Consider the following 26,475-nt stretch of genomic DNA (forward strand, 5'->3'; position numbering starts at 1 on the left):
CGGGGTGTCAGGGACAGACGCGGAAGGAGATTTTTACAACACAGTTCTAAAGCTTAGTGATATAATATCAGATATATCAGATTGTAGGTGGGTTTATTTTTTACCCTTTGCGTTCATATTTAGCTGTGTTTGTTGCATTTTTGTTGCGTTTTGCTCGATTGTAAAATATGTCGATCGAGAGGGGGTGTGACGTTCATATGTTGTCAATATTCAGTGTTTTATCGTTCGTAGTTAATATTGTAAATCCCACATTCTTTATTTTCATGTACATTCTGTAAAAAAATGCAAAATTCCATTCCGTTTTTTTTAAGGCGGTCTGTCATAAAGTTTTTAGCATTCAATTCAATCAGACATTATTCTGAGGTTTTGTATTAGTGTTCCTAAAAATAGATGTACCGGCCCCCAGACAATTTTTTTCTCTCTAAATCTGGCACCCCCGAGTCAAAATAATTGCTCAGGCCTGACCTAAAGGTGTAGAGTTGTCGCCCTCTACTGGTCAAATTTAGCGTTGCATTTGTTTTAATTGAGGTTTGCACGGCAATAATAACTAACAATAATAAATAAATAAACAATAATAATAAATAACAAAACCACCACGAATACAAAAAGACATCACCACGTCAGCAATTTGAATACAATATCTACTTACAAAGATGTTTTATCTCTGCACAGGAATTGTTCGTAGTTGTTTACTCAACTTCTTGTAGCACACACACACAAGACTTGGTACGCTCTTCTTCTAATGCCAAGTGACGTAGACAAGAGCCAACCTAACAACTGTCACAACGTGGTTTTCGCTTACTGAGGGGTCGTTCTCTCCCAGGAAGGCAAACGGACGACTATGGACAGGACTTACAGGTAGGAACATGATTTAATTTTAAGAAACAATCAACGAGGTACAAAACAGAAAACAACCCGAAGGCAAGCGTGCCTATCGCACGCGGAAGCTAAGGCAAAAAACTTAGGACATGAAACTATAGACGTGAACCTCACAAAACTGTGGCATGAAACAAACACGAAACTGTGTCATGAAACAACTAGCACGAAACTGTGTCATGAAACAACTAGCATTAACTATGGCATAGAACAAACACGAAACTGTGGCATGAAACCAATACGAAACTGTGGCATGAAACGAAACTGTGTCATGAAACAACTAGCATTAACTATGGCAATGAACAAACACGAAACTGTGGCATGAAACCAATACGAAACTGTGGCATGAAACAACTAAGACTTACGTAGTCCAGGCATGAGGCAAACAACTAATGACGCCAGGACGACTGACTGGCAAAGGCAGGCTTGAATAGTCCTCTGATTAGAAGCAGGTGCGCGTCCCGAACACCAGAGGCAGGTGAAAATCATAAGTAGCCATGGTAACTAAAACAAACTCAGGTGTCAAACAGGAACTAAAAGAGTCCAAAACTAACAGAACATAACAAAAACATGATCCGGAACACGGATCATGACAACAACGAGTGCGCCCTCTAGTGGCCTATCTCTTATAAGTGCAATTATCTCTCAAAGGAGCCAACATAAATGTATACCTACATACTGTAAGTCGGTTAATAAAAGATTATCTACGATACCACAAACGATTTGATCAAGTTTTGTGATGAAGCTTACACGTGCGGATTCCTACCATTGTTCGACTAGTTGCTACCTGTCTGGATCAATGTGTCCGTCGCTTAAAAGGGCCGACAGGAAACAATGACTCGAGCACTTTGCTCGGGGTAGAACATTCATACTTTGTTGTCCAGTCGTAGTGAAAAGTCAGATTTTTGTAATTTATTTAATTTTTCCGGGGTTGAATGAGGAGTCGTCTTCTACTCACCCCACTGCTGCTTGACTGTGACACATATGCCTCACTGTTGCCCCCTTGCGGGGTGGCGGGAGTACTGCATGCATGATCAACCCTAGTTTTAATGGTTTCATCAAGCCTATTTGGGCAATGTTCGGCGGGCCAAAATGAAAAGTTGAACAGGCCTGCCTGTCACGCTAGGAATATCAACGACCGAAATGAGGCCACAAACAAATCTTGTTGAGAGGCCACAACAAGCCGAGCCGGCATGTATTTATAGTCAGATGCTTCGGTACGGAACCTTAGGTTTGAAACATGATTATAGTTTAACAACTTATTGCAGGCCTATCAAACTGGGTCAAATCCGGCTCAGGAATGACAACATACCGGCCTTTGAGTTCAGTTCAAAACTCTGGAAACAAACATTTTTGCAGCACATTCCTAAAACGCTAGAGTACTGTATTTTCTGGACCATAGGGCGCACCGGATTATAAGGCACATTGCTGTCTATTTTCATACAAAAGGCACACTCTTTTTTGTTTGTTTTGAAATCTGCCATATATAATACAAATCGAAAAAACAGCTCTAATTTTTTTTTGGATTTGCGTTTCAGAATTGGAAATAGAATGAACGAAAGGTACACGGACCATAACGGTAACATCTTTGTCCAGCAGGAGTCTCATTGGGGTTTAAAAAAAGTCTCATTAAATAGTTGTCCAATTTTTCTTTCAGAAATGAAAATAGAAAAAATATTACCCTATCTCTAAGGGAGAGCCCCGCCACCCGGCGGAGGAAACTCATTTCGGCCGCTTGTACCCGTGATCTTGTCCTTTCGGTCATACCCCAAAGCTCATGACCATAGGTGAGAATGGGAACGTAGATTGACCGGTAAATTGAGAGCTTTGCCTTCCGGCTCAGCTCCTTCTTCACCACAACGGCTCAATACAGCGTCCGCATTACTGAAGACACCGCACCGATCCGCCTGTCGATCTCACGATCCACTCTTCCCTCACTCGTGAACAAGACTCCGAGGTACTTGAACTCCTCCACTTGGGGCAGGGTCTCCTCCCCAACCCGGAAATGGCACTCCACCCTTTTCCGGGCGAGGACCATGGACTCGGACTTGGAGGTGCTGCTTCCCATCCCAGTCGCTTCACACTCGGCTGCGAACTGATCCAGTGAGAGCTGAAGATCCTGGCCGGATGAAGCCATCAGGACCACATCACCTGCAAGAAGCAGAGACCTAATCCTGCAGCCACCAAACGGATCCCCTCAACGCCCTGACTGTGCCTAGAAATTCTGTCCATAAAAGTTATGAACAGAATCGGTGACAAAGGGCAGCCTTGGCGGAGTCCAACCCTCACTGGAAACTTGTCCGACTTACTGCCGGCAATGCGGACCAAGCTCTGACACCGATCATACAGGGAGCGGACCGCCACAATCAGACAGTCAGATACCCCATACTCTCTGAGCACTCCCCACAGGACTTCCCGGGGGACACAGTCGAATGGCTTCCTCAAGTCCACAAAGCACATGTAGACTGGTTGGGCAAACTCCCATGCACCCTCAAGGACCCTGCCGAGAGTATAGAGCTGGTCCACAGTTCCACGACCAGGCCTCAATAATAATTTAATTGAATATTTCCAGTCTATTGTCTAATGTCTCAAGGTTAGGACATTTACTATGACAGTTTATCTTTCTCCCCCAAAAATACAAGAGGCGTCCCTCTGCCTCCAGGGTGTGGTGAAGTCCTTCTTACCTTACCTGTTTCTGCACACGGCAATAACACAATAAAGAAGACAATGGACCCACAGTGTTACATTTCGTGATATAAATTATTTATTTACATTTACAGAAAAATGACCCCATCAAGACAACGTAGTAATAACTAATGGAAATCGAACCCAGGATACAGTAGCTGAAGTCTTTGTCACAACCAAAGGGAGAGCTCCGTCGTAGCATCGTGCCCTCGGTCAAAGGTCTCCTATAACACAAGGTGCAAGGCAACACGTGTAGCCCGGGTCCCCCCTCCGCCCTCCCCACACCACAGCATCCCCACGAGAAAAAAAAAGAATAAGCCTAACTCAAAGTTCCTTACCCTGCTTTGCGCTACCCCAGTTCGCTTTTTCCCCTGATCTACAAATGACAGACACCAGCTAACTCGCATCTACCAAAACTCACACATCTATTACACGCTCACACATACATACCCACATTCAGTATTCTCCACAACCCCAAGTTCTTATGGTGGTGTCTGGGGAAAAAAACCAAAAAAAACCTTAAGGACGCTAGTGACAAGGTTTAAAGTGACGCCGCCAACAGTCGCCCGATGACAACGTTCCCAGGTGCGAGTCTCACTGGTGTGCCAACTCCGTCTTTGCCCCGTGTCCCCCGTCCTCCACGGGCGTTCCTGGAAGTTCCTACTGGCAGAGAAGGCAAGGGGAAGCAGATCCTACATTTCTTGGGTTGCTCTACAAAGGTGGGGGGAGGAGGGAACATGAAACGAGACTGCCTTCCGTCAAGTGGAAGGTCGATTCTGTCCGATGTGTCCGCGGCTCAGATAAGTCGAGTAGAGGCGCGCATGGTGTTTTCTGAACTGAAGTGGACATTGTTTTGCTTCTGTCGGTTGATCCTGTTGGTCCGCGGGCACTTTCTGTGTGGGAGGGACAGGAGAAGAACGTTACGCACGAAGATGGCTACCAATAAAATGTAATCTCGTGAAAGAATGAACAAGCTTGAATTCCGGCGGTACCTCAGTTGTCTCTAAGCTAATTGGGTTACAAGCCTCTCCACCGCTAATTGGTGCAGCGAATGACACAGTAAGATCCAACCAAAATTCACTCTGTAATTTGTTTGCTGAAAACTAAATGGAGCTAAAATGTTGAAAGAGTCATATTGGACCAAAAATACCAGAATAAATCTGTCTGGACCCGCAAAAATTAAAAGCTTATAATTAGAGATGTCCGATAATGGCTTTTTTGCCGATATCCGATATTGTCCAAATCTTAATTACCGATTCCGATATCAACCGATACTGATATATACAGTCGTGGAATTAACACATTATTATGCCTAATTTTGTTGTGATGCCCCGCTGGATGCATTAAACAATGTAACAAAGTTTTCCAAAATAAATCAACTCAAGTTATGGAAAAAAATGCCAACATGGCACTGCCATATTTATTATTGAAGTCACAAAGTGCATTATTTTTTTTAACATGCCTCAAAACAGCAGCTTGGAATTTGGGACATGCTCTCCCTGAGAGAGCATGAGGAGGTTGAGGTGGGCGGGGTTGAGTTGGGGGGGGGGGGGGGGGGGGGGTAGTGGAGGGTGTATATAGTAGCGTCCCGGAAGAGTTAGTGCTACAAGGGGTTCTGGGTATTTGTTCTGTTGTGTTTATGTTGTGTTACGGTGCGGATGTTCTCCCGAAATTTGTTTGTCATTCTTGTTTGGTGTGGGTTCACAGTGTGCCGCATATTTTTAACAGTGTTAAAGTTGTTTATACGGCTACCCTCAGTGTGTTGATCAACTATGCCTTGCATTCACTTGTGTGTGTCAAAAGCCGTAGATATTATGTGATTGGGCCGTCTTTAAAGTTTATTGCCGCTCTGTACTTCTCCCTACGTCCGTGTACCACTCCGTACATTGGCGTTTTATAAAGTCATACATTTTACTTTTTGAAACCGATACCGATGATTTCTGACATTACATATTAAAGCATTTATCGGCCGATGATATCGGCATTCCGATATTATCGGCATTCCGATATTATCGGACATCTCTACTTATAATGAAGGCAAGACATGATTAAAGTGTCTATATTACCTACAGTCGTGGTCAAAATTTGCATACACTTGTGAAGAACATAATGTCATGGCTGTCTTGAGTTTCCAATAATTTCTACAACTCTTATTTTTTTGTGATAGAGTGATTGGAGCACATACTTGTTTGTCACAAAAAATATTTATGAAGTTTGGTTCTTCTATGAATTTATTATGGGTCTACTGAAAACGTGACCAAATCTGCTGGGTCAAAAGTATACATACAGCAATGTTAATATTTGGTTGCATGTCCATTGGCAAGTTTGATTGGTAGCCATCCACAAGCTTCTGGCAAGCTTCTGGTTGAATTTTTGACCACTCCTCTTGACAAAATTGTGCAGTTCAGGTAAATTTGTTGGTTTCTGACATGGACTTGTTTCTTCAGCATTGTCCATATTTTCTCAATGGGGTTTAAGTCAGGACTTTGAGAAGACCATTAATTCTAGCCTGATTTAGTCATTCCTTTACCACTGTTGACGTGTTTTTGGGGTCATTGTCCTGTTGGAACACCCAACTGCGCCCAAGACCCAACCTCCGGGCTGATGATTTTAGGTTGTCCTGAAGAATTTGGAGGTGATCCTCCTTTTCCATTGTCCCATTTACTCTCTGTAAAGCATCAGTTCCATTGGCAGCAAAACAGGCCCAGAGCATAATTCTATCACCACCATGCTTGACGGTAGGGATGGTGTTCCTGGGATTAAAGGCCTCACCTTTTCTCTTCCAAACATATTGCTGGGTATTGTGGCCAAACAGCTCAATTTTTGTTTCATCTGACCACAGAACTTTCCTCCAGAAGGTCTTATCGTTGTCCATGTGATGTCAGATGAAACACAAACTTAGCTGTTTGGCCACAATACCCAGCAATATGTGCAATCAAACTTGCCAATGGACATGCAACCAAATATTAACATTGCTGTATGTATACTTTTGACCCAGCAGATTTGGTCACATTTTCAGTAGACCCATAATACATTCATAAAAGAACCAAACTTCATGAATGTTTCTTGTGACCAACAAGTATGTGCTCCAATCACTCTATCACAAAAAAATAAGAGTTGTAGAAATGATTGGAAACTCAAGACAGCCATGACATTATGTTCTTTACAAGTGTATGTAAACTTTTGACCACGACTGTACGTGTCTTGCACATTACCCATCAGGCCTACCGCAAATAAGTTAAATTGGTGTATTTTTAAATTGTGTATGGTACTATTAGACATTTTTTTATAATGTCTACATAGTTCAGTGGACAAGTTGTGCGCTTTTACATCACATGTTTTAACACTCTGTGTTGGTTTTTGATTAATTGGACCACGACTTGGAAAGGTTCTACCTATACAATGAGGGTGTGCATGGCATGCTCCTGTAATATACATGGTCAACAATAATCGCCCACTGGGCAGCATAACAGAATTCAATGTCTCTAAAATTTGGGACAATCTGTGGACTGCAGTATGGGGACCCCTGAATTACGCAATTCTTTGGGGTACCACTAGATGGAGCCCGAGTGGTACGCGTACCACTGTTGTAACACAACAGAAATCAATCAAAGCTTCTTTCTAATCAAATTAATCGATTAATCGTAACAACCCAAAACCAATTAGTCATGTCATTAGTCATTACCATGAATTGATTAACGTGGACCCCGACTTAAACAAGTTGAAAAAACTTATTCGGGTTTTTTTGATTGATTGATTGATTGAAGCTTTTATTAGTAGATTGCACAGTACAGTACATATTCCGTACAATTGGCCACTAAATGGTAACACCCGAATACGTTTTTCAACTTGTTTAAGTCGGGATCCACTTAAATTGATTCATGATACAGATATATACTATGTTTATCAGGGGTGCTCATTACGTCCATCGCGAGCTACCGGTCGATCGCGGAGGGTGTGTCAGTCGATCGCCAGCCAGGCATTAAAAAAATAGTCTTAAAAATGAGCGATCATAAATCTTCACTATGACGTCACTTTCGTCACTTGATTGACATTCACGGCACATCGAGGGTCTTCTGAGATGACGCTGGCTGCTGCCAGATCATTATTAAGAAAAAATGACCGACGGGAAGGCGAGAAACACTTTTTATTTCAACAGACTCTGGCGCCGTACCTGTCGTCAAAACTCCAAAGACCGACTGCACAGTTGCACAATAAAAGCTCTGCTTCATCCTGCCTGCGCTAACAACATAAGAGTCTCAGAAAGCTGGCGTGCACAAGGTAGCAAGCTACGGAGTTTGCAGCCAATGTATTTCTTGTAAAGTGTATACAAAGGAGTATGGAACAGAGGTGGGACCAAGTCATTGCTTTGCAAGTCACAAGTAAGTCTCAAGTCTTTGCCCTCAAGTCTCGAGTCAAGTCCCGAGTCAAGACAGGCAAGTCCCGAGTCAAGTCCAAAGTCAAGACTGGAAAGTCTCAAGTCAAGTCACAAGTCCTGCATTTTGAGTTTCGAGTCCTTTCAAGTCCTTTTAACCACAGACTAATATTTTTACACAGATTGTGTATGCTTTTAAACCGCTGTATTTATTTATTAAAACAAGTGCATTTGAAATAGCAGGAAAAAAATAGTACTGACATTGCAATTCATAATAGCACTATTAACCAGTCATTTTAATAGTTTAAACAATTTTAAACATTTAACTCATTCCTTTACAGAATAAACACATTTGCAAAAACAAGTGCAACTGTACTTATTTGTACAAAAGTGTTAACATTGTACTTCCATGGCATATTGCATTCTAACTAGTTCCACTGCAGTTTCTATTCTGTTCTTACCTTATCTCATTGATCTCATCTCAAACTGTATGTGTGTTTATGTGTGCGTACACATGAAAAACATAACAAATACATGAACATAACAATGAACAGAGTTGTACTTTTTAGATGTCAGGGCCCTATGCAATATCTACACATATTCTTAATATAGTATACATTTTAACTGACCTTTATTTGACTATGTTTGTCTTTTTGTAGGTGGCTAAAATATGCGGTGCTGCTGACCGCCGTCTAACGTTATGTTACTGTGTGTGATACATTGACTAACGTAACGTTAAGTGTAGGTACCTCATGCAACCCTGCTTAAAAAAATCACTTGACAAAAAGTATGAATAAGGAAGCAAACTGCAGTGGACGCAACATATTGCTGTGTTTGAAATGATGTTATAACCATAGACATCTTATAAGTAGACGCAGTATTGGTTGCTGTGACGCGAGCAAATTGTATCTTGAAGTGGTGATGAGGAGCCGCCGAGCAGCCTAAACTGACAGTTGACAGGTAGAAAACAAAGATGCCGGGCTGGTGTTCAGCGTTTTCCTGCTCAAATGAGCGGACTGTTGAAAATAGGAATCGGGGGATTACTTTTCACAAGTAAGATTTAACATTAATGTACTTTTGGTTGTATTTTATGAAAATAACATTACCACAGAGTTAAGAAGGAGCAAAGATCTTCAATATTTGTATGTGAAAATCACAAACAAATCTTCTGGGGGAGGATGACCCCCCTACAGGGGTTTGGTTTACAAACTTTCAGCCCCACCTAAAACAAAATTCACCAGCCGCCACTGATTATGATGCATTCTCATTTTAGGCAAAATATAAGACAATACTTTCTTAACAGTATAATTGTAACCAGGAATAAGTCTTCAAGTAACAATATTCAAATACTAACATTGTTGGGTAAGACAGCATTTGGATTTATTCTGAATCCAGTGAAACAGATTGGTGGTTTTAGCTGATATAAAGACTTTCAGGTGTTTATATATGTTTAAGTATTTGGCAGACGCTTTTATCCAGAGCGACATACATAAAAAATACATACATAACAATCACTGTAAACATTATCATTTAAGGGAAGAATGTAATACAAAATATCAATACAAAGTGTCAAGACAGAATAAACTCTCTGCTGCTGCAGCAACAGAGATACGGTCTATAAGATATATAGATATCTAATGTATTCATACATTGTTTATGTAGGATGTACGCATGTATATATAACGTAATTATATTGTTTCTTCAACTTAAAAATAGCTGACAGTTTTTTTCCCCCTTCTCTGGGCTTATATTCCCAGTTTTGATCTCGGACGTCTGGTCACTTATAGCATATAAGAATATTCTATTACTGTTAAGCAAACTATGAATAATAAAACATGTGTCCGTTATCATAGCTACACGTATGACAAAAAAGCGCGTGAAAATGACTGGTATTCAGTGAGGTAAAATGAATTAAATGCGCTGACAGTTCATTGCTCCTGCCAAATGAATTGCACTGAGTGGAGCGGATCACCACTCCAAGATGGCGGCCCCGCGTCTCGTCTGCGCCAGTAAGCAGTAGCGCTCGATGCTGCGTCTACTTATAAGATGTCTATGGTTATGACGTTAGCAGTGAGTTTACAGCCTCACTGATTTAACTACACAGCAAATAAAAGTCATGTTACTTAGCCAATAAACGTTAGCTTACATTCAAAACTTACCCTTCTTTGTGCAACTTCAAATGTCGAACGAAGTTGGAAGTTGTTGCGTCTCCGTCTGTAATATTCGAACTGCGTGATTTGCATCCGGCAATTCGTTTTTTGTTGACCAAGTCGTAGTTTTTATACCCGAACGAAACCAACTTTGGTATAAATCTTTCTCACTGGCGCGTTGTTTGACAACTCTTGTTCATTGGTTGTCCTGCAATTTGATTGGATGAGAGCTGTGTGATGAAAACAATTTGATTGGCTGTTGTACTGACAGCACACACGCTGACACGCAGCACACACGCTGATAGACAGACAGACACGTACAAAATGAAAGCTACGGAGCGCTCCCAAATAACTTTTTAAACTTTAGGTTTTGGGGAAAGTAGCAAGTCATGTCAAGTCAAAAGGCTCAAGTCCAAGTGAAGTCACAAGTCATTGATGTTAAAGTCTAAGTCGAGTTGCAAGTCTCTTTACATTTTGTCAAGTCGAGTCTAAAGTCATCAAATTCATGACTCGAGTCTGACTCGAGTCCAAGTCATGTGACTCGAGTCCACACCTCTGGTATGGAAGCTGGACAATTAAGATGCCAAAAACCAACCACTTTCATGTGGTATTGGACAGAAAGGAGGACTTTTTTTCTCCTCCATTTGAAAATGCGGACGTTATCAGCACCACTGTCTGATTCCAATCAAAGCAAGTCATCAGAATCAGGTAATACACCAACTTATATTCTTGTCTTCATGAAAGAAAGGAATCTATATGTGTTAAACATGCTTGCATTATCTTTAAACACCTTTAACTTGTTAACAATATTAAGTATATGTGTTAAACATGCTTGTATTATCTTTAAACACCTTTAAGTTGTTAACAATATTAACTATATGTGTTAAACATGCTTGCATTATCTTTAAACACCTTTAACTTTTTAACAATATTAAGTATATGTGTTAAACATGCTTGCATTATCTTCAAACACCTTTAACTTGTCAACAATATTAAGTATATGTGTTAAACATGCTTGTATTATCTTTAAACACCTTTAACTTGTTAACAATATTAACTATATGTGTTAAACATGCTTGCATTATCTTTAAACACCTTTAACTTGTTAACAATATTAACTATATGTGTTAAACATGCTTGCATTATCTTTAAACACCTTTAACTTGTTAACAATATTAAGTAGATGTGTTAAACATGCTTGTATTATCTTTAAACACCTTTAACTTGTTAACAATATTAACTATATGTGTTAAACATGCTTGCATTATCTTTAAACACCTTTAACTTGTTAACAATATTACGTATATGTGTTAAACACGCTTGTATTATCTTTAAACACCTTTAACTTGTTAACAATATTAACTATATGTGTTAAACATGCTTGCATTATCTTTAAACACCTGTAACTTGTTAACAATATTAAGTATATGTGTTAAACATGCTTGTATTATCTTTAAACACCTTTAACTTGTTAACAATATTAACTATATGTGTTAAACATGCTTGCATTATCTTTAAACACCTTTAACTTGTTAACAATATTAAGTATATGTGTTAAACATGCTTGTATTATCTTTAAACACCTTTAACTTGTTAACAATATTAACTATATGTGTTAAACATGCTTGCATTATCTTTAAACACCTTTAACTTGTTAACAATATTAAGTATATGTGTTAAACATGCTTGTATTATCTTTAAACACCTTTAACTTGTTAACAATATTAACTATATGTGTTAAACATGCTTGCATTAGCTTTAAACACCTTTAACTTGTTAACAATATTAACTATATGTATTAAACATTCTTGTATTATCTTCAAACACCTTTAATTTATTAACAATATTAACTATATGTGTTAAACATGCTTGCATTATCATTAAACACCTTTAACTTGTTAACAAAAACATATATTTCATAAATAAGTAAACATAAATTATATATATGAATGAGGTAGATCCCCGCGACTTGATCAATTGAAAATTAGCTCGCCTGCAGAAAAAGTGTGAGCACCCCTGATATATATACTATCATCATAATACAGTCATCACACAAGATAATTATCAGAGTATATACATTGAATTATTTACAATCCGGGGTGTGGGATGTGGAGGGGTGGGGTTAGGTTTGGTTGATATCAACACTTCAGTCATAAACAATTGCATCATCAGAGAAATGGACATTGGAACAGTGTAGGACTGACTTGGTAGGATATGTACAGCAAGTAGTGGACATAGAGAGAGAGATCAGAAAGCATAAGAATAAGTATCTACATTTGATTATTTACATTTGATTATTTACAATCCGGGGAGGTGGGATGTGGAAGAGGGAGGGTGTTAGTTTAGGGTTGAAGTTGCCTGGAGGTGTTCTTTTAGTGCGGTTTTGAAGGAGGATAGAGATGCCCTTTCTTTTACACCTGTTGGGAGTGCATTCCATATTGATGTGGCATAGAAGGATAATGAGTTAAGACCTTTGTTAGATGGGTGTTACCATTTAGTGGTCAATTGTACGGAATATGTACTGTACTGTGCAATCTACTAATAAAAGTTTCAATCAATCAATGTGACATCAGGAGCTTTCTACAAAGCAATTGCATGAATAAAAAAAATAGAGAGACTTGATGAATAAAAGCTACCCAAAAGTATGACTTCGGTCTTGTGAAGAAGATTTTTGATAATACATAACAATAGAATGTTTAATAGCTTGGGAACTTGAAAAATATTCTTTTTTGTGCGTTAAAACAAAGTCACTGCGCAACAGGGGACTTTCATTAAATTCTCGCCGTATTCAGTGTGATATTTTCTGCCTTTAATGCTTTATTTACTTAACCCTGTCTCTTGCTCCTACGAGACTGCTGCCTCCTTTGTCGCGCATCCTCAAACCTTTAAAAGGCTTTTATTAAAATGTCATAAATTGCCTGGTTCAGCTTAAGGTCAGGCCACGAGTGGGCTTTAGTTTGAGGACATACATTGATGTGCACCTGTGTTTTCATGCGAGTATACACCGGGAAAAAAAATGACACAGGCAAGGTGACCCTCCAGGTGTTTCCTCTAGGCTCCGAAGTGGCAAAGTCCCCTCTGTGACTCATACCACACACACACACACTCCATTGTGAACGCCGCCCCGAGGCTCATTAGTAAGGCTCGGAGCATCTTGTACGAGTGCGTGTCTGTCAGGGCATGACTCACCTTGTGATGCAGAGCACCACTACACAGATGATGACCACCTGGAGTGCTCCAATGATAGAGGCGATGAGGACATAGTGCAGTTTTCCGGAGCCTGGGACCACGTAGAGCACGTTGTACTCTTTGGTGTCACACTGGGGGCCGCTGAAACCTGAGTGACAGCTGCAAAGCACACACAAAACACACACAAACGGTCAGTTTAGCACTCAAATAGAAGTGGTATCTACCCCCTAAGGCAGACCTGGGCATTCTGCGGCCCGCGGGCCACATCCGGCCCCTTGTGCGTCCCTGTCCGGCCCGCGTGAGGCCAATCATAAATTACAAAATACATTTGAAAAAGTATCTATGTCGAGTGTGCAATACAACGGTGCTGCTTTTGTTTTGAAAAGCGTTATTTGTATTACTTCCGTGTGGACGTATGCGTGTGCGTGATTGTAAGTGAATGTGAACAGCTGCAATCACAAATGACAAAATAAAGTTGAAAAAACATCTATGTCGTGCGCGCAATACAACTGTGCTGCTTTTATTTTGAAAAGTGTTATTTATGGGCGTATGTCCATGTGTAACCTGCGAGTGAAGGTGCACAGCGACAAGTGATGCACGGTTTACACCCGAGACGCTAAAAAGAGAAAAGTTGATGAGGAATGGCGTGTTTTCAACAAGACATGGACTGCCAAGCAACGTTCCCTCTAAGGTGCGCGCCTGCGCAATTGCGCACTGCTCAAGCGTCCTCTGCGCACAGCAAATATATGCCGCGCACCAAATCAAATCCCATCTGAATTCTAAACAAAATAAACATATTTATTCTATGTAATTTTGCAATGCAACTTTGAGGGACAGTGACAACAAGCGGCCCTAACGGTGTTCGTCAACACCGTTCAATTGAACACCGTTCAATTATTGTAACGTCTATCGAGATGCTTCGAGGCCAGGAATTATATCGATCACTTTAATGAGAAAAACTGTTTATATTCGGCCATAACCACACCAAAAACATGAGTAAAACACTTCTATCACGAAAAACTAGTCATTTTCTGCCGTACAAACCAGGCCAAAACCAACTTGTCATCTGTCACCAACACGCATACCACTAAACCACTGGTGCGTTTATGGCCACACAAAAAGTCGGACAACTCAAACACCACACAAATTTACACTATGACTCCTCAGTCATACGTGTGCTTATTTTACTGTCATTTATTATTCATGTTAATTTATTTATATTAATCATGGAATGCTGTTACTAGAGAAAGTTACAGGAATGCACACTTCATCCTATGCTTACATTTCATTGTGCAACATGAGGATGTTTAAGGGGAACTAAATGTGATCTCTGAAAGGGGTACAAATGATTTCCAAAGCAGTGCTTTTGGTATAAAGTTAAGTTAGGTTAAATGACTGTATTATTATTATTAATTATTATTATTATAATTATTAGTAAGACAAGGCAAGGCAACTTTATTTGTATAGCGCTTTTCATACACAAGGCAGACTCAAAGTGCTTCACAGACAACAAAGTGAAATGAAAGAAAATAAAAGCAAAATTAAAATGCAGACAATAAAAATAAAAACAGTGCGGACGTTAAAAGTTAAAAGATTTAGCTGAAAGCTAAGGTGAACATAAAAGTCTTCAGTCTAGTTTTAAAAGTAGTCAGAGTTGGGGAAAGTCTGACATCTTCAGAAAGTTTATTCCAGCTATTTGTTGCATAGTAACTGAATGATGCTCTCCCTTGATTTGAGTTTACTCTGGGAACCGCTAACACATTGGTCTCAGAAGATAGTATTATTATTATTATTATTTATCTTACGGTATATATAAAAAATAATATTGAGCAAAATTTAATTTAAATATTGTCGATGTGGCCCTCCAGCAGTGCTCGAGTTGCTCATGCGGCCCCCGGTAAAAATTAATTGCCCACCCCTGCCCTAAGGCCTAAATCGGGCATTACCTGTGTTCCTTATGTAATGTGATTAATTTCAAAGTTGGCGGGATTAAATTTTACAGTCTTTTATTTAAAAAAAAATGCATTGTGTCTTGATTGCAACGTTATTTGATGAGGGCAGGATTCCCCAAACTACAGCCCGCCAACGTCCAAAACGCCCGTGGGAAGTCCCAAGTTAAAAAAAATACATAAAAAATAAATAAATACATATATATATATATATATATATATATATATATATATATATATATATATATATATATATATACATACAGTATATATATATATATATATATATATATATATATATATATAATATATATAAATATATATTTTTGTAATTATTTTTTTTTTTAATCTGTCCTTTCTAATCCATTTTCTACCACTTGTTACTCTCGGTGTCTCCTCGCCGCTCAGGCAAATCATATTGTCTAAAAATGCATTTTTCCATCGATAACGTGACATCATCGAGCTCGCGTCGCATTGTCGGGCGAGGAAAAAATACAGAGGCTATTTCATCCCTACAAGGATTAAATAGCCTATGTGTTTTTTCCTGACCTAACGTGTGTATATATCTATATATATATATACCCTATATTGCCAAAAGTGTTTGGCCACCCATCAAAATGATCAGAATCAAGTGTCCTAATCACTTGGAGGAATTATGGTGTGGGATTGTTTTTCAGGAGTTGGACTTGGCCCCTTAGTTCCAGTGAAAGGAACTTTGAATGCTCCAGGAAACCAAAACATTTTTGACAATTCCATGCTCCCAACCTTGTGGGAACAGTTTGGAGCGGGCCCCTTCCTCTTCCAACACGACTGTGCACCAGTGCACAAAGCAAGGTCCATAAAGACATGGAGGACAGAGTCTGGTGTGGATGAACTTGACTGGCCTGCACAGAGCCCTGACCTGAACCCGATAGAACACCTTTGGGATGAATTTGAATGGAGACTGAGAGCCAGGCCTTCTCCACCAGCATCAGTGTGTCACCTCACCAATGCGCTTTTGGAAGAATGGTGGAAAATTCCTATAAACACACTCGGCAACCTTGTGGACAGCCTTCCCAGAAGAGTTAGGAATGGGATGGCACTTCAAGTTCATATGTGAGGCAAGGCAGGTGGCCAAATACTTTTGGCAATATAGTATATATATATATATATATATATATATATATATATATATATATATATATATATATATATATATATATATATATACACTACCGTTCAAAATTTTGGGGTCACATTGAAATGTCCTTATTTTTGAAGGAAAAGCACTGTACTTTTCAGTGAAGCTAACTTTAAACTAGTCTTAACTTTAAAGAAATACACTCTATACATTGCTAATGTGGTAAATGACTATTCTAGCTGCAAATGTCTGGTTTTTGGTGCAATATCTACATAGGTGTATAGAGGCCCATTTCCAGCAACTATCACTCCAGTGTTCTAATGGTACAATGTGTTTGCTCATTGGCTCAGAAGGCTAATTGATGATTAGAAAACCCTTGTGCAATCATGTTCACACATCTGAAAACAGTTTAGCTCGTTACAGAAGCTACAAAACTGACCTTCCTTTGAGCAGATTGAGTTTCTGGAGCATCACATTTGTGGGGTCAATTAAACGCTCAAAATGGCCAGAAAAAGAGAACTTTCATCTGAAACTCGACAGTCTATTCTTGTTCTTAGAAATGAAGGCTATTCCACAAAATTGTTTGGGTGACCCCAAACTTTTGAACGGTAGTGTATATATATATTGTATATATACACAGCCCGGCCCCCGGCCAAATTGTTTTGGGGACACCTGGATTAGGGTACAAAAATTAAGTGCCGTATTTTCCAGACTCTAGAGCGCACCGGGATATAGGCCGTGGCCACTAAATTTTAGAAGAAAAAAAAAAGTTTTCCAAATATTTGCCGCACCAGACTATAGGCCACATATACTGTGTATATGTTGTGAAATTTGTTATTTACACATAAATATTTATTTACATACCATAATTGTTTCCGAACGGCTGATCAAACAGAACAGAAATCATCGTCATGGACCCACTAGCTGCGGAAGCCAGCTCCGAAATCAGCTAAACAGACTCAATAACTCCACTGTGACGTTTTGGTAAATTTATTGAGGAATTTGTGAAACGGACACAATACAAAAACATTGCCATTGTAAGTTAATAATACTAACACAGACACCTGTTTGCGTACTACAGTAGCCAATGCTAACGACGCTAGCTTCACTACATTACCATAGCACGTACAAATATGCACGAAAACACTCCTACAGACATCACACATGAGACGGTTTAATACGTACGAATTGTTTTAGTTAAACTGTGAAACTCACAAACGTTGCTTGGAGTGATAAATGAGCGTTTATTTCCGGTTTACGGCATCGAAACAGAAAGTACATTTTCAATACCTGCAGTGAGTGAACTAGTCCAAAAGTAGGCGCCATAGTACAAACAATAACACACAATTTCAGTCCTCTGATTGGGTTTAATGCAAATTATTGAACAGAGGGGGGGGTGGGGGGGGGTGATCCATAAATTAGCCATACATTATTTGTTTTATAAGCCAGAGTTCAAAATCTAGGAAAAGAGTAGCAGCTTATAGTCCGGAATTTACAGTATTCACACTTTTTCTTTCTCTGGTCCCATTGACTCCCATTGTAACTGTTTAACAGACTGTAATGTTTGTATATTACAATGCTTTTTCCACAAAAAACTAATTAATCTCATCCTTGTTCATGTAAAAACAAGACCATTTTTGCACTTCTTAACCACCCGATGGCGCTAGACAACCATGGGCTCAGAGTTTTGATGAGCCTAAATAAGTTACATTTCCATTAAAATCGCTGAAATGCAATGAAAATCATCTTGGGCAAGTTATATATAGCATGGCACGTATAAAAGACCACTTAATACCTGCCTGTTTATCTCGCATTCTAGCTTGGTAGACACTGTAAAATAAATGTTTTTTGTATACTTGTATACTGTATCAAAATCAACGTTGTCATGAATCATTCACCTATTCAAGGCTGTAATTACTCAGCTTTAAATATTCTATTGTGCAACTTATTTTTAGAAATATTGCACATTTTGCATTTCGCCATTCTGAAAAATCTATTTAAAAATTTTTTTTTTTTTACAAAAAAGCCAAAACAATTTAAACTGTATCTTAATAAATCATTTTGAAGTGGTTAAAATATTTCAAGTGTTGAAAGTAAAATAGAATATTAATTTATTGATGACTTATGACACTTTTATGAGCGGATCTTTAGATCCTAGTAAGTGTGTACAGTCCATATATTAACGTTAAAGTACAGGACCATTTCTTTTAACCCTGCGTGAGGATTATGATTAAATGTTCATCTAAACGGGAAGATATAAACATCCCATCAGTCGGCATCTAAGTGAGAGCAGACATTTTTCAGTAAGCGATCGTTTTGTTATTTCTTGTTTAGCACTTAGCAATACTGCTGCTTATAACTCGGTTTCTAAAACTTGTTGCTCATCCTCCTTATGTTCAGGCTCAAAAATATTAGGTTCTGGATCATCCCTTGTCCAAATGTAGTCGTTGTTCTCTCTCTTGAAGTCTGTTGTGATTTCAGTATTGTTGTTGTCGTTGACGGTAAAAGCAACATTGTGATGCGTCTGTGAAATTAGTACAATTTTAAATACAACATGTTATTATGAATTGGCCTGTTGCTACATTACATATATACTCACGTGTATACAAAACGTTGATGAAGGTTATTGGATGTTTTTAGAGAGATTCATAGGCGGGATGCAGAGACTCCAATTGGCTACATGTTAGCTGACTTTTGCTAACATTTTTTCCCGATTTAGAATGCATACAAATCGGTGTTCTTGTCTTACATAAGGATTGTGAATGATAAGCAACATTCCCACAAAAGTTTCCCTTTAAGCTTGCACAAGAAATTAAAAATGAATCTTGCCGATAGGAAAACTGAATACATTTTAATGGTCTGACAATATTATTATGCTGGACATTGAATATTGTGGAGTGTTTTTTATTTATTTATGTATTTTTAATATACAAGTTTTGTATTTATTTCATTTCTGCTTGTATTTCTTTTATTCTGGTTTTATCTTTGTATGGTTTCTTTTTCTGTGATATGGATCACCCGGGGTCTGAAAAAAATAAAAATAAATAAATAAAATACAGAAAAAAAAATACAACAAAAAAAAAAAAAGGTTACCGTATTTTCCGCACCATAAGGCGCCCCGTGTTATTAGCCGCACGTTTAATGAACGACATATTTCAAAACTTTGTTTACCTGTTAGCCGCCCCGTGCTATTAGCCGCACCTACGCTACGCTAAAGGGAATGTCAACAAAACAGTCAGATAGGTCAGTCAAACTTTAATAATATATTACAAACCAGCGTTCTAACAACTCTGTTCACTCCCAAAATGTAATGTGCAAATGTGCAATCACAAAAATAGTAACACTCAAAATAGTGCAGAGCGATAGCAACATCAATAACTCAACGTTGCTCATACGTTAGTGTCACACAACACACAAAATAAACATTTAAAGCTCACTTTCTGAAGTTATTACTCATCTACAAATCCCTCGAATTATTCTTCTTCGGTGTGCTTCACTTGTTTTTTGACACCATCTGTGATGTGGACGCGCATGCAGTCGTAGATCAACAGGAACGGCGCTGCGTGAAAAAAGTCACCCGGTGTCTTCGCGTAAACGTCTATCAACCACTCGCTCATCTTTTCTTCATCCATCCATCCCTTCGAGTTAGCTTTTATGATGACGCCGGCTGGAAAGTTCTCTTTTGGCAAGGTCTTCCTTTTGAATATCACCGTGGGTGGAAGTTTCTGGCCGTTAGCATGGCAAGCTACAACCACAGTAGGACGACTTCTCATTCCCTGTGGTGCGAATATTCACCGTACGTGCTCCCGTTGTATCCACAGTGCGGTTCACATGAATATCAAAAGCCAGTGGAACCTTGTACGCGTGTCTCTTAGTAGGAGACATTTTGTTGTCTTTACAGAAAAACAAATGAAATTAAATATCCGCAAGCTTCTTCTTCTCCGGGGGCGGGTGCTCACCTTGGCGGTTGCTTACAGTAGAAGAAGAAGCGCTTCCTCTTCTATGGGGCGGTTGCTTACCGTAGAAGAAGAAGCGCTTCCTCTTTTACGGGGAAAAAAGATGGCGACTGTTTACCGTAGTTGCGAGACCTAAACCTTATGAAAATAAATATGAATATTAATCCATATATAAGGCGCACCGGGTTATTAGCCGCACTGTCTGCTTTTGACAAAAATTGTGGTTTTTAGGTGCGGCTTATGGTGCGGAAAATACGGTAATATTACCGTAATTTCCGGACTATAAGCCGCACCTGACTATAAGCCGCACCAGCTAAATTTAGGGGAAAATACAGATTGTTCCATATACAAGCCGCACCCGACTATAAGCCGCAGGGTTTTGATGTGTAATTACCGCAGTATATAGGGGTTCCTGCTACCACGGTGGGGATTGTCGGGACAGAGATGACTGTTTGGGAACGCAAAGCGTTGCATTTATTAACAATAAATCTTTCAATCATTCAATCAAACTTTCACATCTTTGACATGGCGAACAGCATTTGTGCAGAGTACAAATAATACAACGGTGCAAAGTAATACAAAGTGCTCGCCTGTACGTTATCAAAATAACTAGCCTATATAAAAAGTCAGTCTTTAATCATTGTGTCATCGTCTTCCTCCTGCGTACTAAAACCACCGAAATCCTCTTCGTCGGTGTCGGAGAAGAACAGGCCGTAAATAAGCCGCACCCTTGTATAAGCCGCAGGGACCAGAACGAGGGGAAAAAGTAGCGGCTTATAGTCCGGAAATTACGGTACTTATATGCCACCTAATTGTGGAGGATTCTGGTCAATGACCTTTAATGGGCTGTGGACAATGGTAAGCGCAGCATTAACTTATATGCACTAATGCAAACAACCATCCCTAGTCATGGTGCAAAAAACAATTAAAATACAGCCAACACAAAATGTCAACAGACATGGTCACACATAACACAACCTGCTCACTGAACTTTGTGGAAATTATTAAAAAAAAACCTCCATGCACCATCAACAATTACACCCATTTAAATCCATTACAAAGCATGATGGGAAAAACGCAAAAAACTCTCCACACTTATCCATTTTTGGCGCATTTTAGCTGCTTGATATTTCTCAATTGATTACAAAACTTTAAGGAGGTTGTCACGGAAGTAAACAAGGTAGGAGTCGAACTTCCACATATTCTTAATATCCAATTATAATAATTATTATTATATTTTTTAAAAAAATAAAAAAATAATATATATATATATATATATATATATATATATATATATATATATATATATATATATATATATATATATATATATATATATATATATATATATATATATATATATATATATATATATATATATATATATATACACAGTATGTATATATAGAGTTTTTTTTTAGCCCAATGCGGCCCCCTAGTCAAAAAGTTTGGACACCCCTGGGTTAAAGGGTCTGGTTTAGCATTTTTCGTCTTCAGTTGAGTCACGGTGGCCATGGAGCTTTTGTGCGTGAGTGGAGCAGTGCTTCTTCCAAGCAAATGATACACATAAAGTATTGCATATTATGACAAGCAGCTCAAAAATATTCTGGTTTATGTTCCTGTGCCCATGCAAAATTCTTATTGTAGGGAATATAACCAATGCAAGGCACTGCCTGACTGCGCATAATCAAGCAGTCCACTGTCTGAGCTATCAGAGAGAGTGACAGCCACCATTGAACTGTAGATCAAAACTGGGCGGAAGGTCGCTGTGGTCGGAATGTCATTAACCTCCATCTTAAGCATCATGAAACTGCCTTGTGCTGGTTTTTTACAGTCAAGTATTGCATACCACGATCATAGTCTTTTGTACCAGTTACTGTACTGTGTTCCTATTCCTGTCGATCGCCCTCCTAAAGGGGACCACGATCTATGTATATATATATATATATATATATATATATATATATATATATATATATATATATATATATATATATTATATATACATATATATACAAACCCCGTTTCCATATGAGTTGGGAAATTGTGTTAGATGTAAATATAAACGGAATACAATGATTTGCAAATCATTTTCAACCCATATTCAGTTGAATATGCTACAAAGACAACATATTTGATGTTCAAACTGAAAACATTTTTTTTTTTTTGCAAATAATCATTAACTTTAGAATTTGATGCCAGCAACACGTGACGAAGAAGTTGGGAAAGGTGGCAATAAATACTGATAAAGTTGAGGAATGCTCATCAAACACTTATTTGGAACATCCCACAGGTGAACAGGCACATTGGGAACAGGTGGGTGCCATGATTGGGTATAAAAGTAGATTCCATGAAATGCTCAGTCATTCACAAACAAGGATGGGGCGAGGGTCACCACTTTGTCAACAAAATCGTGAGCAAATTGTTGAACAGTTTAAGAGAAACCTTTCTCAACCAGCTATTGCAAGGAATTTAGGGATTTCACCATCTACGGTCCGTAATATCATCAAAGGGTTCAGAGAATCTGGAGAAATCACTGCACGTAAGCAGCTAAGCCCGTGACCTTTGATCCCTCAGGCTGTACTGCATCAACAAGCAACATCAGTGTGTAAAGGATATCACCACATGGGCTCAGGAACACTTCAGAAACCCACTGTCAGTAACTACAGTTGGTCGCTACATCTGTAAGTGCAAGTTAAAACTCTCCTATGCAAGGCGAAAGCCGTTTATCAACAACACCCAGAAACGCCGTCGGCTTCGCTGGGCCTGAGCTCATCTAAGATGGACTGATACAAAGTGGAAAAGTGTTCTGTGGTCTGACGAGTCCACATTTCAAATTGTTTTTGGAAACTGTGGACGTCGTGTCCTCCGGACCAAAGAGGAAAAGAACCATCCGGATTGTTATAGGCGCAAAGTTGAAAAGCCAGCATCTGTGATGGTATGGGGGTGTATCAGTGCCCAAGACATGGGTAACTTACACTTCTGTGAAGGCGCCATTACTGCTGAAAGGTACATACAGGCTTTGGAGCAACATATGTTGCCATCCAAGCAACGTTACCATGGACGCCCCTGCTTATTTTAAGCAAGACAATGCCAAGCCACGTGTTACATCAACGTGGCTTCATAGTAAAAGAGTGCGGGTACTAGACTGGCCTGCCTGTAGTCCAGACCTGTCTCCCATTGAAAATGTGTGGTGCATTATGAAGCCTAAAATACCACAACGGAGACCCCCGGACTGTTGAACAACTTAAGCTGTACATCAAGCAAGAATGGGAAAGAATTCCACCTGAGAAGCTTAAAAAATGTGTCTCCTCAGTTCCCAAACGTTTATTGAGTGTTGTTAAAAGGAAAGGCCATGTAACACAGTGGTGAACATGCCCTTTCCCAACTACTTTGGCACGTGTTGCAGCCATGAAATTCTAAGTTAATTATTATTTGTAAGTTTATGAGTTTGAACATCAAATATCTTGTCTTTGTAGTGCATTCAATTGAATATGGGTTGAAAAGGATTTGCAAATCATTGTATTCCGTTTATATTTACATCTAACACAATTTCCCAACTCATATGGAAACGGGTTTCGTATGTGAGCCTTGCGTTCACTACGTGTTGTTTCCCCAAAACAATCCTCAAAGCCAAGCGCTCGGTGCTATGAGAAGGACTGGGACTAATTGAGACGACCTCTGTCCTTAGGAAGGAGTTAAATGTCACACCTTTTATCTTCCCGACTGCCTGCTTCACAATCTTCCTTTAGCGCCTCTGTCTCAGGGGGGATTGTTATCGCCAAACACCAGCATATCCGCGCTGGGTCGGAAAATGCTCACATACACACCGTTTACCCACCCGTCCGTCTCACAGTGTGAGATCATTTCAACCTTGGTGTATTTTAGGGGTTTACACACACACACACCTCCTCCTTTTTGGGTGAGCAGTAGGGGGCAGCAAAGATCTTTAACAGCCGCTTGTGTTCTCTGCGCTATCTGACAAGGAGAAAAATGTCTGTCTAGACAAGCAAAGGGGGTGAGCGAGGTTAGAGAGAACGGGGAGAGATAGTAGTTGTGCAGACCCCCTGGCTGATACAATATCAGGCTGTAAATGAAGACACTAACATAACACATTCTTTCTGCATGTGTGTTGCTTCACTATTCTTGCCTTGTCAACGGTCCGGCATCAAACCACACCAAAAAAACCAAACATTTCCTTTTGATGTCCGTATAGCTACAGCCGAGTGTGCTCATTTGCAGCACAGCACTCTCTACGCATGCGGGGGCATCACATTAGCGTCTCCCCGGGGGCAAGAAATGAAGCCTGCAGGTGAGTCAAACCGGCTTCCGAGGGGGGCGGGGGGGACTGAAAAAGTGAAAAAGCAACGATCAAAGCGGCCAAAAGTTCAACCTTGTCCAGCAGCACTCAAAGTTACGTAAGTGTAGGTTGCGATCTAATTCGGGCGGTGCGGTATGTGTGCGTCAGAGGCTTTGGTTCCAGGAACGGAGCGAAAAAGAAAACCCTGAACAAACCCTGAGATACAATAAAATATTGTAAAAAAAAAAAAAAAATCACAAATTATAGTGGCTGTTCAACGGTACACATCATTGGGGTGAGTTTTTCCTTGCCCGTATGTGGGCTCTGTCGTTGTGGCTTGTGCAGCCCTTTGAGACACTTGTGATTTAGGGCTATATAAATAAACATTGATTGATTGATTTTTTTGGGTGGATTTCTGTTTGTGTTGCAAATCCATCCGTTTTCTACACCGCTTGTCCTCATTAGGATCACCGGGAAGATGGAGCCTATCCCAGGTGAATTTGGGCGAGACGCGAGGCACACCTGGGAGTGTTCATATAGACCAGTGCTTCACAGTTCTTTTCTGTTTTGCCACGACTATATATAGTAGAGATGTGCTTTAAAATGTAATATCGGAAATTATCGGTATCAGATTCAAAAAGTAAAATTAATGACTTTATAAAAATGCAGCTGTACGGAGCGGTACATATCCGGTAAAACACGGACATAGGGCATACTTGCCAACCTTCCCGACCCTCCCGATTTTCCCGGGAGACTCCCGAATTTCTCCCGATTTCCACCCGGACAACAGTATTGGGGGCGTGCCTTAAAGGCACTGCCTTTAGCGTCCTCTACAACCTGTCGTCCGCTTTTCCTCCATACAAACAGCGTGCCGGCCCAATCACATGATATCTACGGCTGTTACACACACATAAGTGAATGCAACGCATACTTGGTCAACAGCCATACAGGTCACACTGAGGGTGGCCGTATAAACAACTTTAACACTGTTACAAACATGCGCCACACTGTGAACCCACACCAAGCAAAAATGACAAACAGAACATCCGCACCATAACACAACATAAACAAATACCCAGAACCCCTTGCAGCACTAACTGTTCCGGGACGCTACAATATACACCCCCCTCAATGTCTGATTCTGACGTTGATTTGAACATTGACATTTGGTCATTTTCGAAGCAATATTTTACAACACAAATACAACGTTGAAACAACATGCTTTTTGACGACGTTTATTCAATGTCAGGTTGTGACGTTGATTTGAACATTGACATTTGGTCAATTCCCAACCAATGTTCTCCAACACAAATCCAAGTTGAAACAACGTCCTTTTTGACGACGTTTATTCAATGTCAGGTTGTGACGTTGATTTGACCATTGAAATTTGGTCATTTTCGAACCAATATTTTACAACACAAATACAACGTTAAAACAACATGCTTTTTGACAACGTTTATTTAATGTCAGGTTGTGACGTTGATTTGACCATTGAAATTTGGTCATTTTCGAACCAATGTTCTCCAACAGAAATACAACGTTGAAACAACATGCTTTTTGACCAAGTTTATTCAATGTCAGGTTGTGAAGTTGATTTGAACATTGAAATTTGGTCAATTCCCAACCAATGTTCTCCAACACCAAAAAACAACGTTGAAACAACATCCTTTTTGACGACGTTTATTCAATGTGAGGTTTTGACGTTGATTTGACCATTGAAATTTGGTCATTTCCCAACCAATATTGTACAACACAAAAACAACGTTGAAACAACATCCTTTTTGACGACGTTTATTCAATGTCAGGTTGTCATGTTGATTTGACCATTGAAATGTTGTCAATTCCCAACTAATGTTCTCCAACACAAATACAAGT

The 26,475-nt window shown here is 39.5% G+C and overlaps 2 protein-coding genes across 2 annotated transcripts in view; both read right to left on the bottom strand.

Annotated features, from left to right (window-relative positions):
* LOC133662984 (tomoregulin-2-like) overlaps window positions 1–4,300 on the bottom strand; it is a 58,900-nt gene extending 54,600 nt beyond the window's left edge. Inside the window, exons 1-2 of the mRNA XM_062067174.1 lie at window positions 4,160–4,300; window positions 3,561–3,571 (exon numbers count right to left, since the gene is read on the bottom strand). Of these exons, the coding sequence (XP_061923158.1) occupies window positions 3,561–3,571; window positions 4,160–4,300 (152 nt within the window). The remainder of the gene's footprint in view (window positions 1–3,560; window positions 3,572–4,159) is intronic.
* LOC133663255 (tomoregulin-2-like) overlaps window positions 3,635–26,475 on the bottom strand; it is a 430,554-nt gene continuing 407,713 nt past the window's right edge. The window contains exons 9-10 of the mRNA XM_062067604.1: window positions 13,276–13,434; window positions 3,635–4,454 (exon numbers count right to left, since the gene is read on the bottom strand). Coding sequence (XP_061923588.1) covers window positions 4,358–4,454; window positions 13,276–13,434 — 256 coding nt within the window. The 3' untranslated portion in view covers window positions 3,635–4,357. The remainder of the gene's footprint in view (window positions 4,455–13,275; window positions 13,435–26,475) is intronic.

This window comes from Entelurus aequoreus, linkage group LG13, assembly GCF_033978785.1.
Source record: "Entelurus aequoreus isolate RoL-2023_Sb linkage group LG13, RoL_Eaeq_v1.1, whole genome shotgun sequence".
Taxonomy (NCBI): domain Eukaryota; kingdom Metazoa; phylum Chordata; class Actinopteri; order Syngnathiformes; family Syngnathidae; genus Entelurus; species Entelurus aequoreus.